The sequence below is a fragment of the Phyllopteryx taeniolatus genome, chromosome 4 (genome assembly GCF_024500385.1).
Source record: "Phyllopteryx taeniolatus isolate TA_2022b chromosome 4, UOR_Ptae_1.2, whole genome shotgun sequence".
Taxonomy (NCBI): domain Eukaryota; kingdom Metazoa; phylum Chordata; class Actinopteri; order Syngnathiformes; family Syngnathidae; genus Phyllopteryx; species Phyllopteryx taeniolatus.
Window position 1 is genome coordinate 33,499,599 of NC_084505.1, and position 13,883 is coordinate 33,513,481.

Consider the following 13,883-nt stretch of genomic DNA (forward strand, 5'->3'; position numbering starts at 1 on the left):
TTGCCCTTCATCGTAGCAGAGAGTCTTCTGTCACATAACACACCTGACACCTTCCTCCACCCGTTCTAACCTGCTTGGCAATATAGTGTACGCCAAAAACACATCTTTTATCCAAGATGCATAATGTATTGGAACAACAGTCATTCAAAAAACAATAACAACAACTTTGGTGATGATAACTCAAACCAGAAATTTGCTAATGGGTTGACTGTCCTAAATAATTAAAAGGACACTTCTCGTCAATTTTACCCTCATCCCGTTCAAGCACTGCCTTGTATAGTTGGATATGTGCATTTATGCATGTCCCTCGCCGGTAGTCTGCATGCACAGGGATTCAGTATTCTTTCTAATACCTACGACAATCTGATTAATATATTTTTCCGCGATTCTGCATGTAGAGATGTGATGTATATTGATCTTGTCACACATACACCACCGCTGGCATGAATTATGACGCACTACGGTCGGGATATAAGACTTGTATATTTCCTTTCGCTTTCTTTTTTTCCTTTCGCTTTCAAGGCTTGAATCTTACCAACTAAAAATGCCTCTTTGCTGTGCTGTATGTATTCCTGTATCGTATGCAGTATTTGCTCATTCCTTTGTATGGTTGTTTTGTGCCACATTCTGTAATTTAACTTTTAAATTAATTATAAATGATTAGCATGACTATTATGCTGTATGTTGTCGGTTTCTTTGTTTAGCAAGCTTTCCGATGACCAACCTTTTCGGATAAAGATTACGAAAGTTAGAAAGTTTTGGATCAGCCACTTCTTGTGGGGGGGAAAAAACCTCCGCCCATTGGCCGATGTGTCAGACAGACACCCTTTTAAAGGGAAATAGGGGCGCAGTTTATGTAAATAGGAAGCTATGGGCACGAGCCCGTCATTTAGAATAAATTCTGATTCATTATGTTAAATATATTGTAGAAGTTATCATTTATTTGCTTAGCTTGCATTATTATTATGGACGATTTTGAGAAAGGAAGATGTCTCGCCTTCAAGAAGATGACTCAGCAGGAATCATCCGATAGAAGGGCGCCTTGACCAAGGACGTGGCCGGTGTTGGTCTCATGTCTTCACCTTGAAACCCTCCCCTTAGTGTGTTGTCTTGTATCTTAGTATGTTATGTCTTGTAACTCAGAAACCTCCCTATTTCAAATAAATACAGGAGCGATGGGAGAGATTTAGAGCGTGATGAGAGGCTGTAATCTGAACAATCTCCCATACGCCCTCCTCATGAGCAAAAGAAACCAGCGTCTTCATTCTTTTTGTGTCTATTTTTATAGATGTTGGGTGAGATAGATCCAACAATTAACATAGGTGCAAAGAAAAATTGGCCGGTGTGCACGTCTCATGAATCTGATGGTAACTTTGTGGATGCAAAGTGAGAACATTTCAAAGCATTTATTAGTGATACGAGACCCAATACGTTTGGCCCTGCCAGGTCAGACCAGATTTTTCTCCCACCAACAGAGCCAACACACCACCAGGTGGTGATCAGTTCACAGCTGTGCCCCTCTCTTCACCTAGATTTCCAAGACATATGAGCGCAACAATTCTTGTGTACTGTGTGACGTTACACTTTTTCATTGCTTTTTAAAAATGTACTAACCATTAGGATGCGATCAGATTTTTTTCTTCACTTTTTATTTCTCCATTTTTTTCTTGATGACCTGCACAGAGGGGATAGTTGGCCAGGTGTCTCCAGAAGCATTGTTCTCCAGACTACAGACAGCGGTCAAAAAAGCAGAAGCTGAGTCAGAGGTCAGTGCCATACTACTCAAATACAGTGGTACCTTGACTTATGTGTTCCGTGACCAAGCACAAAACTCAATTTACTTTTCCTGTATGTTAAATCAGTATTCCCCATTGAAATAATTTGGAATTGAATGAATCTGTTCCAGCCTGCAAAAAACACCACAATTTTTTTTGTTTTTGATAAAAAAATTAAATAAAATAGCACGGTAATGTATAAAAACATTAGAAAAGAGAATGTAAATAAATAGGTTTCTATAAACCATAATTACTTTACATTGGAACAAGCCGGGCGTCACATCAACAACTATGCTGTGCCACCTTTGCACTTTGAAGAATTCCGTTCTGTGAAAATGAATAGCCACTGTGGAAATAATTTCAGACACTTGAATATTGCAAAATGTCAGTCAACAGCATCAGTTTGAAAAAGGCTGGTTTGGTGGAACCCTTTTGTTCATGCACTGCCACAACCTTTATGTATTTTTATGTAAAGATTTCCAGGGCAGGGATAACTGCACTATCTTAATAGTTCGCACTTCAACTTGCATGGTGTGATGAGTCGTGAGGTTATGAGGAGTTCCTGATGGATGTGAAAATGGACGTGAATTTAAAATGATTTATCCCCTCTTTGAGCCATCACCTTATCGTGGTGGAGGGGTTTGTGTCCCAATGATCTTAGGTTCAAAGTTGTCTGGGGCTTTATGCTCCTGGCATGGTCACCCATGGCAAACAGATCCTTGGTGAGGGACCAGACAAAGCATTGCTCAAAGACTCCCTGTGATGGGAAACCTTTTTGGACGTTTTCCCTTGCTCGGAGATGGGTCACCGGGGTCCTCCTCTGGAACCGAGCCTGGGGGTGGGGCTCGATGGCAAGCGCGTGGTAGCTGGGTCTGCACCAATGGGCCCGGTCGGGCACATTCTGAAGAGGCAACGTGTTACCCCCTTTCCATGGAATCACCACTAGAGCTAGCTACAGAAGCTAGCTCTAGGGATAGGGAACATCACCTCTGTAACAGGGAGAGAGCCCAAGCTGGTGTGTGAGGTTTAGACCTTCCAACAAGACACCCGGGCTCGCCTCAACAGACAGGTTGGGATCCTGTACCAGTCTTCTTGTGAGACCTTGGAGGGGGCGATTGGGGGGAATGCTTTGTTATTGGACGTCTGTGCTTGTCCCGGACTGTCCATAACGAAACCCATGTTCAAACATAAAGGCCTTTTCAGACTGTATTTGGCAAAGCATTTGATGCCCTCGACATGTCAGCGCATTTTTACGTGACGCCGAGCGTCGCCTCAATGCAGAGAGCGTCTGACACTCAGCGTCGCGTCATCGGATAGCAAAATGGTGAGGCGGTGAAATCAAAAAGCTTATCCAATCTGAGCGGGTCTGGTGGACTGATTTTTGAGTGCTATTTTGGTGGACTTGCACTGTAAAGGGCAAGGGAGAAATAGAGGAAGGCATAATAATTACGCAGTCCTACATTTCAAACATTAGGCCAATAGAAAAATAATATACCAAGACGTAGAAGGCTTTCAACTCCCTTTCAAAGCTGAAATACACTTCGAAGTGCTCTTCCTGGAACTAGAAAGCTCATAAATAAGATTAATTCAGAGATTAGTTTTTTTTTTTTTTTGTTAGTTTGTTTTCTGCTGCGTCACCTCCTCCTCCTTAAAATAAGGAAAGATAGGGCTTTCTTTTCCAACAATGACAAACACATATTGCCGAACCTCCTTCAGATTACATGTAATCCACCTGCGTGCTTCTACCTCCGCTCTTGTAAGTCACACTATGTTCCTGCCCCTTCTTGAAAAAAGTGTTCACTACAGCCATTTCTATCCTTTTTGCAAAGCCTACCACCATCTGTCCCTCGATGTTCCTTTCCTGGATGCCGTACTTACCCATTAATTCTTCATCACCCCTGTTTCCTTCACCAACATGTCCATTATAATCTCCACCAATCACGACTCTCTCTGTCTGGGATGCTCAGAACTGTTTCGTGTAGCTCCTTCCAGGATTTCTTTTTCACCTCGAGGTCACATCCTACCTGTGGGGCATAGCCACTAATCACATTATACATAACACCCTCAATTTCAAGTTTCGGCCTCATCACTCGATCTGATACTCTTTTCACCTCCAAGACATTCTTAGATACCTCTTTCTTTAACCCCTACTCCATTTCTCTTCCCATCTACACCATGGTAAAATAATTTAAACCCTGCCCCTAAACTTCTAGCCTTGCTGCCTTTGCACCTGGTCTCCTGGACACACAATATATCAACCTTTCTCCTAATCATCATGTCATCCAACTCCAGAGTTTTTGCTGTCATAGTCCCAACATTCCAAGTCCCCACATTAAATTCTCGGCTCTGTCCTTTCCTCTTCTCTTTCTGTCCAAGAACCCGCTTTCCACCTGTCCTTCGTCTTTGACCCACAGTAGCTGAATTTTTACCGGCCCCCTGCAGGTTAACGGTGCCGGGGGCAGACGTCGTTAACCCGGGCCACGACCAATCCGGTATGGAATTCTTTAGATGAACGATCATATTTGTTTGTCAAAGTTTTAAGCCAGATGCCCTTCCTGACGGCCTACAGTTTGCACTGGCTTGTGCCCCCCAGCCGTCCAATGTGCCGCCTCTTGAGGACTTAAACAAAGCTAAACACAACCACCAACTCCTTAAATACAAACAGCATATGGACTGTCCTACCAGGGAAAACAGCATTCAAGACCACCCGCTTTACCACGCGAAATGATGCATACCTTGCTATCCCAGTGCACCTCTGGGCTTCTCTGATCACTGCTTAATTCACTTAACAAACTTAATTGTGCGAAGCCTATGGTGAAAACAAATGTGGAGTGGACCAATGAACAAAGATAGAACTTCAAGGCTGTTTCGACTGCACAGACTGGAGTGTCTTTGAAACTTCAACTGCCAGCCTGAATGAATATACGGACAGTGTCACATCCTATATCAGTTTCTGTGAAGATGTGTGTGTACCAACAGACGTTCGGCACGTTCAATAACAGGAAGATGTGGTTCACTGCCAAACCTAAGCAACTTCGCCATGCTAAAGAGAGCACCTGTCGTAGTGGGGACAGAGCCCTGTCCTATCACGCTAGACATCAGATGACAAAAGAAATTAACATCGCAAAGAGAACTTATGCAGAAAAGCTGGAAAAACAGTTCACTGCCAACGACTCTTAGTCAGTCTGGTGAGAATTAAAATCGCTAACCTACTACAAGCGACCATCCCCCCAAGTGGAGAACAACAGAGGAGTAGCTGACGACTTGAACACATTCTACTGCAGATTTGAAAAGGACACTTTCATACCCCACACCCACCCAGCCGTAACAAAGGCGACCATTGCACTTCTGACTTCTCCATTGAACAGAACGTTCATGAACAGGATGTGAGACGCATCTTCAAACTACAAAAGATCAACTCAGCGGTGGACCCAGACCTTGTGTCCACATCGTGCCTCATTGTCTGAGTGGAACAGCTTGCTCCAGTCTTCACACAGATCTTCAATAGATCTCTGGAACTGTGTGATGTACCATCCCATTTCAAACACTCCACCATCATCCCAGTCCCCAAGAAACCTGCAATCTCGGGTCTGAAGGCCTGTTGCCCTGACATATGTGGTTATGAAATCTTTGCACCGGAGCGCCCCAAGGATGCATCCTTTGCCACAGCTGCCCCTCACCCTGTCCAACTGCCCTATGTCAACCATCAAAACCTTCAAATTCCTGGGAATTACAGTCTCTCAGGTCCTCAAATGGGAGACCAACATCAATTCCATACTCAAAAAGGTCCAACAGAGGATGTAGTTCCTGCGGCGTCTGAGGAAGCACGGCCTGCCACAGAAGCTGTTGAGGCAGTTCTGCACAGCAGTCATCGAATCAGTCCTGTGTCCATCACAGTCTGGTCTATTTCTGCCACGAAAAAGGACAAGCTCCGACTGCAACGGACAATCAGGACTCATGGATACCCCCCTACCCACCCTCGAGGACTTGCACGCTGCCAGAACTAAGACAAGAGCAGGCAAAATCCTCTCGGACCCTCCACATCCCGGTCACCAGCTCTTCCGGGTCCTTCCCTCAGGTAGGTACTATCGATCAATGCAAACTAGAACTAGCAGACATTCCAACAGTTTCTTCCCTCTTTCAATCAACTTCTTAAACACCTAACCTACAATTCCATTGCAACATGCGGGCAATTTTTTGTCTTTTTGTCTTGATCACAACCTCTTCCAGCTGCTTACCTCAGGTTGGTGTTCTCGGTCAATACAAACTAAAACCAGCAGACATTCCAACAGCTTCTTCCCTCTTGCCATTAAATTGCTTGAGGCTAAGTGACTCTCCCTAGTGTGTTTTTATTTTTAAAAAGTATTTATTGTCAAAATGGCTGTCTATTGTCGTACTACAGCGGCTCCAGCAACTGGAGACAAATTCCTTGTGTTTCTCTGACATACTTAGTGAATAAAGAGGTTTCTGCTGTGTGTATCTGTATGTATGTATGTATGTATGTATGTATGTACTATACTATATATATATATATACATATATACATATATACGTATATATATATATATATATACGTATATATATATATATATATATATATATATATATATATACGTATATATATATATATATATATATATAAATATATATATATATATGTGTATATATATATATATATATATATATATATATATATATATATATATATATACATATATATATTCAACAGGCAGCGCGGTGACCGACTGGTTAGAGCGTCAGCCTCACAGTTCTGAGGACCCCGGTTCAATCCCCGGCTCAGAATATGTGGAGTTTGCATGTTCTCCCCGTGCCTGCATGGGTTTTCTCTGGGCACTCCGGTTTCCTCCCACATCCCAAAAACATGCATGAATTGAAGACTCTAAATTGCCCGTAGGTGTGACTGTGAGTGCAAATGGTTGTTTGTTTGTATGTGCCCTGCGATTGGCTGGCAACCAGTTCAGGGTGTACCCCGCCTCCTGCCCGATGATAGCTGGGAAATGGATGGATGGATACATATTAAACAATGTACAAGAGGCATCTGTGGGGAAAAAAAAAACAAAGAAAAAAATTCTCAGCCCGTACATACATTTGAACAAAAAGTGGCATATCCAAAATGTATACCGTCCTTAATCATAAATGGACCAGCTATCAGCTATTCGAGCAAACACACGGTTCCTATAATTGCTGACCAGTCTTTTGCATGTCTCCACTGATATTTTTGCCCATCCATCTTTAGCGATGAGCTCCAACTCTTTCCGGTTGGAGGGTCACCTAGCCATCACCCTGTACTTCAGCTTTCTCAACAGAATCTCAATTCGATTCAAGTCAGGACTCTCTCTGGGCCACTGCAAAACGTTCATGTTTTTGTCCGCTAACCATTTCTTCATCATTTTTGCTCTGTGTTTTGGGTTGTCATGCTGAAATGTCCACTGGTGCCTTAAGCTATCTTTCTCTGCAGACTGCCCAATGTTGTTGTTGAGAATCTTGATGTATTGGTCTTTTTTCATGGTGCTGTTGACTGTGATTTGGTTCCCTGGTTGTCTGAAAAACATTGCCAAAGGTGTTGGGTTCCCACCCCCATGATTCATAGTGGGGATGGTGTCCCCTTTTTTAACCAAATAAATGATACATCATTGTGGCCAAACTATTCAAATTTTGTTTCATCTGACCATAAAACAGAAGACCAGAAATTAACATTCATTTTTTTTTTTTTTCCTTCATTGGCAAAGGCCAAGCAGTCTTTCGAATGCCTTTCCGGGAGAAGTGACGTTTTACTTGGTCTGCGTCCGTGGAGCCCATCTATTGGACTGTCTGCCTTGAGACCTTACCGCCAGCTGAGTCCAGATTCACCAGGACGGCCTTGGTGGTGATCGATTCTTTATCTCCTCTCTCACTATCCTCCTGGCCAGCACAGGTGTCACTTTTGGCTTCTGACCACGTCCTCTGACATTTTCCACATTTCAGAACGGCTTGTATGTTTTTTATAATACTTTGGACCGTCACCACTGGAGCTAAAAATATTTAGATATGGCCTTGTAACCCTTTCCTGACTTGTGAGCATCCACAATACACAGCCACAGGGTGAGCTCCTTTGTCTTTGCCATGATTGTCCACAAACCAACTACTGAGAAATGCTTTTTTTTTTACCTGTTGATTAAAATAGATGTTCCCAATCAATGATGAAAATTAGGATCCTTTAGAAGAGCTTGACCTATTTAGAATGGTATTGAACTTAACAGGTGAAAAACAGCAGTTGGTTTGTGGACAGTCATTGCGCATTGTGGCTGCTCATTCAGGAAAGGGCTATAAGGCCATATCGAAATGTTTTCAACTTCCAGTGGTCTACAGTGCAAAGTATTACCAAAAAATGCAAGACGTTCCACACAAGGCAAAATCTCAGAGGACGTCGTCAGAAGCCAAAAATGACACCTCTGCTGGTCAGGACGATAGTGAGAGAGATGAAAAATAATCCAAGTATCACTACCAAGGCTACCCTTTTGAATCTGGGCTATGCCGGTGGCAACATCTCAAGGCAGACAGTCCAACACACTGCTGGGTTCCATGGACGCAGACCAAGGAGGATGCCACTTCTCCAGAAATGCCATTCGAAAGCCCACTTGGCCTTTGCAAATGTTTATATGGACAATGATTTCTGGTCTCCTGTTTTTTGTTCAGGTGAAACAAAAAAATGTTTGGCCACAGTGATGTATCCTTTATTTGGTGGAAAAAAGGGGACTCCTACAACCCTAGGAACACCATCCCAACTTTCACACATGGTGCTGGGAACCTAAAGCTTTGGGGGTGTTTTTCAGCCAATGGACTAGGTAACCTAATTACAGAAAAGTACACCATGAAAAAAGAACACTACATGAAGATTCTCAACAATGGCATCGGGCAGTCTGCAGAGAAACTTTGCCTTGCACACCAGTTGACATTTCAGCACAACAACAACCCAAAATACACTCATAAGTGGTGAAGAAATGGTTAGCAGACAAAAACATCGTTTTACAGTGGCCCAGCCAGAGTTCTGACTTGAATCCAATTGTGACTCTGTGGAGGGAGCTAAAGATCAGGGCGATGAGAGAGACCCTCCAACCTGAAAGTATTGGAGCTGATTGCTAAAGATGAATGGGCAAAAAGGTCAGTGGTAGGGCTGCACAGTTATGGCCAAAATAATAACCACAATTATTTTGATCAATATTTGAATCACTATTATTAATCACGATTATTCCTCGTTAGAGAAAAAATATTTTTATTGCACAAAAAATATAGAACAGATTTCAGTGTAAAATGTATCTTTAAATAAGAATGAATGACAAATAGGCGGCACGGTGGCCGACTGGTTAGAGCGTCAGCCTCACAGTTCTGAGGTGCGGGGTTCAATCCCCGTCCCCGCCTGTGTGGAGTTTGCATGTTCTCCCCGTGCCTGCGTGGGTTTTCTCCGGGCACTCCGGTTTCCTCCCACATCCCAAAAACATGCATTAATTGGAGACTCTAAATTGCCCGTAGGCATGACTGTGAGTGCGAATGGTTGTTTGTTTCGATGTGCCCTGCGATTGGCTGGCAACCAGTTCAGGGTGTACCCCGCCTCCTGCCCGATGACAGCTGGGATAGGCTCCAGCACGCCCGCGACCCTAGTGAGGAGAAGCGGCTCAGAAAATGGATGGATGGATGGATGGATGAATGACAAATAATAATTGAAAATAAATGTATAATATAACGATAACACCTCTCACTATCCTCCTGGCCAGCACAGGTTTCACTTATGGCATTCTGATCACCGTCCCCTGAGATTTTCCGCAGTGCAGAATGTCTTGTACTTTTTAATAATACTTTGGACTGTATACCACTGGTCCTTGAAAAGATTTAGCTATGGCCTTAGAGACATTTCCTGACTTGTGAGTAGCCACAATCCGCAGCCGCAGGTCCGTAGTGACCTCCCTTGTCTTTGCCATGACTGTCCACAAACCAGCTGCAGAGAGTTGTTGTTCTTCACTTGTTAAATTGATTAAAGTAGCTGTTTCCAATCAATCAGGGAAATTAGGATGCTTTAGAACAGGATGAACGATTTAGAATGGTATAGAACTTTTACCGTTCTCATAGACTTTGACAGTTTGCTAAGGGTATGAATAATTTTGGACATGCCACTTTTTGTTCAAACGTAAATAAAAGCTATGAAAATTTTTTTCCCCAAAATGATGCCTCTTGTACATCTATTTAATCTTCTGGCAGATGCCTGTGTCATTTGCAGTCAAGAAAAAATATGATGGTTGAATAAAAGTACTCTGGTCAAAATTTACCAGGGGTACGAATAATTTCGGGCTTGACTGTATCTCTCTTTCTCTCTCTCTCTCTCGCTCTCGCTCTCTCTCTCTCTCTCTCTCTCTCTCTGTCTGTCTGTCTGTGTAGCTTTCTTTCTGTCGGTCTCTCTGTCTGTCTCTATCTATTTATCTATTATTTAATCTAGCTAGCTAGCTAGCTACAGTATCTATTCATTCATTCACTGTCTTGTACAGGCAAGTACGCAGTGTCTCTCCCCACCACATGCCTATATTGACGCTGGCCCGCTCTGACCAGTGATGAAGTTTTAAGTATTAAATGTGGAATATCTTATGAAGAAAATTATCAAGTGAAGCAATATTTTTCTATACGGAACTTGTTTGATAGTGTTCGATATATTTCTCTGCTGCTGCTTCCAGGACACTAGGACACACACACTAGCTTTTGTTCTGACCACGCTATGTTACGAATACACACACATGCACCACAGACATACTGATAACATTGAGACTGAGAGCAGGCGAGAACCGGTTTGCTAAGGAGCTGCTGAGGGAACTGACTGTTAGGTGAAAAGGGGAGCCACTCGGCCTCCGGATCCCACGAAAGAAGGACGAGAGATCAGCGCGCGCCGTATGATTCAACTTGATCATAGCCTTGTAAATCTGTATTCTTGAGTTTGTTGAAAAAAATACTCAAAAGAAAAGTTGAATGTATCAGGATTGTTATTTGGAAACAAGATTACCAGCAAACATTAAAAGAACCGGGAGAAGGAATTCCATCAAGGACTTTTTACTTGCAAGCTGGCTGCGTAACTCCCGGGCCTCACCGAATTCCTTCCAAAACAAAATAGCAAATGATGAATATTTTTTTATGGACAGATGAAACAAAAATAGAGCTTTTTAGCATTGCACACAAACAGTATGTTTACAGACGGCACAATGAAGCCTTTAAGGAAAAGGACATCCAGCCAAGAGTCAAGCATGGTGGAGGATCAATAATGCTGTGGGCCTGCATCTGGTCCTGTAGACCTTGACTGTATCACAGGTATCATGAAATAATAAAATCATCAATAGATTCTTGAGCGAAATGTCTTACCCACTGTAAGAAAACTTTGAGGTTTGAGGCGAAGATCATGGGTCCTCCAGCAAGACAAACACCCAAAGTACACTAGTGTTGTTTTGTTCAGAAGAGCAAATCTTTTTAGTGAACTGAACTGTATCAGTTTATGAAATAATTCATTCTTTTACCTTGGCCGCTGCCGTGAGGCGAGCGAGTCGGCTGGGAGCGGAAACGGAACTGCTGAAGTGTACTGTCACTCACTTCTGAATCTTCAGCGAATGACCAATGAGCAGCCAGCGTGCAGGCGGGTGCGGGACTTCATTAAATGTACTGCCATGTGATTTGCGATTCGCCAGCATTGTCACTCACTTCGGCGAATGACCAACGAGCGTCGGGCAGCGCCGTGCAGGCCAGGGAGGGACCTAAGTGAACTGAATGTACTGGAGAACTGAAGAACTGAAGAGTGATTCGTTCAGGGGAGGGACTTAAAGTGAACTCCGATTGCAATGACATGTTTGGTATATATGATCTGATTTGACTTGAATAACATAAGATATAATTTTCAGGAGAGGTAAGTCTGGGCGTCCCTGCAAAAGCTACTGCCCCCGCGACTCGACCTCAGATAAGCGGTAGAAAATGGATGGATGGACAACCTTCGATAATCATTTCGAGATGTATATATTTTTACAAAACGTAATTTCAACATAGGTCGCCATTGTTTTTTCATCGCAGTGCATTCTGGATAGTGACGTCAAATGGGGATGTTCCTGACGCCCGGAGTTTTTAGCAGTAGCCACAGTAGCAGGCCCTGGCAGCAATGAACGCTGTTCAGCCATTTCAGTTCGAGCCAGAGCTTGATTAGCAATGCTTTGCGCACGCTAATAATGGTGGCGACAGTGTATCAAATTATGGTTGAAACAAAATAGTTTTTTTAACTTATAGGAATACATTATAAACGTATACCACTGTATTTCAGTAGTAGAGGTCAGTAGTTGTAAAATTAAATGTATTTGTCATTTCAATCGGAGCTCACTTTAAGTGAACTGGTGTACTGGAGAACTGGAGTGATTCGTTCAGGGGAGGGACTTAAGTGAACTGGTGTACTGAAGAACTGAAGAGTGATTCGTTCAGTTAACATATCGTTCGCGATCCATTAGACATGAGTGATTCGTTCGTTTCACAAGCAGCCATTTCTTAAAGCTAAAGACTAATGTTGAGTCAGTCAAGCACATGAAAACAAGCACACATATTTAAAATAAATGTAAATTAATAATAAATGTATATACGTACACATACATATCATTCCCTCTGTCTCTAATGCGATTATTAAAGCTTTTTATTTCATAATAATAATAGTAATAATAACAATAATAATAATACATTAAACTTATATAGTGCTTCTCAAGACGGTCAAAGAAGACGCTTTCCACTAATCAGATGACAATAACGGTAATGTGAGTGAGCAGGTCGCCCGGGTGGCGGGGGCTGGTGTCAGCGATGGTGTCCAACACAGTGGAATGCAGAAAAGTTGCGCTGACCGGCGAGAGCCTATCAGGGGTGGGCAAACTACGGCCCGTGTGCCACATCCGGCTCGTTGACCATTTAATCCTGCCCACCAAATATTGGTACAGAATCGCCCAAATCATATCAAAATCATGACTACATTCATTTGACCTTGTCCTGTAATGCCGAGTGGTTACCAGGTTGTGCTGTAATCCCCAGTGGTTCCACCAGGTTGTCCTGTAATGCCCAGTGGTTCCACCAGGTAGCGCAGTAGGTACAGTGATACATTGACTTGACTTTGGCTGTTCTATTTTTACTCTGCTACTGCTCTGAACCCTTCTTCAACCATGAGTGAGCCAAAGAAAAGAAAAGTCGACAGTGAATATAGAATATATTTAATATAGAATGGACTACTAAATACCTTTTCACTGAAGTCCGGTCAAAGGCTGTATGTCTAATTTGTTAAACCATTGCGGTTTTAGGGGAATATAACATCAGCCGTCACTTTTCTACAAAGCGTGCTGATTATGCTAACAGCCAATCAACGCAGGAACTCCTGGCTACGGCTCAGCGGTTAAAATCAAGCTTGCAGGCTCAGCAAAACGCCTTTATCTGACAAACTGCCATCCAAGATTCAGTCACACAAGACCCTGAAACAGGGCCACGGGAGCTGCAGATGGAACTGATTGATCTCCATTGTGACACTGTCTTAAAAGAGAATTCAACTCTAAAACTGGATGAGCTTCATTAAGCGCAGACAAATTTCCAAAAATCCACAAGGTAGCACAGAGGATGCTGGTGGTGTTTGGTTCTACATACAGTGGGTACGGCAAGTATTCAGACCCGCTTAAATTTTTCACTCTTTGTTATATTGCAGCCATTTGCTAAAATCACTTAAGTAAATTTTTTTCCTCATTAATGTACACACAGCACCCCATATTGATAGAAAAAGTGAATTGTTGACATTTTTGCAGATTTATTAAGAAAGAAAAACTGAAATATCACACAGCCATAAATATTCAGAACCTTTGCTCAGTATTTAGTAGAAGCACCCTTTTGAGCTAATACAGCCATGAGTCTTTTTGGGAATGATTCAACAAGTTTTTCAGACCTGGATTTGGGGATCCTCTGCCATTCCTCCCTGCAGATCCTCTCCAGTTGTGTCAGGTTGGATGGTGAACGTTGGTGGACAGCCATTTTCAGGTCTCTCCAGAGATGCTCTATTGGGTTTAAGTCAGGGCTCTG

General features: G+C 42.8%; 1 protein-coding gene across 3 annotated transcripts in view; it reads left to right on the forward strand.

The window, feature by feature from the left end:
- The window catches only part of vps37c (VPS37C subunit of ESCRT-I), a 153,955-nt gene that overhangs the window by 84,004 nt on the left and 56,068 nt on the right, over positions 1-13,883 (forward strand). For all 3 annotated transcript variants that reach the window (XM_061771916.1, XM_061771915.1, XM_061771917.1), the window contains exon 4: positions 1,684-1,766. In XM_061771916.1, coding sequence (XP_061627900.1) covers positions 1,684-1,766 — 83 coding nt within the window. The remainder of the gene's footprint in view (positions 1-1,683; positions 1,767-13,883) is intronic.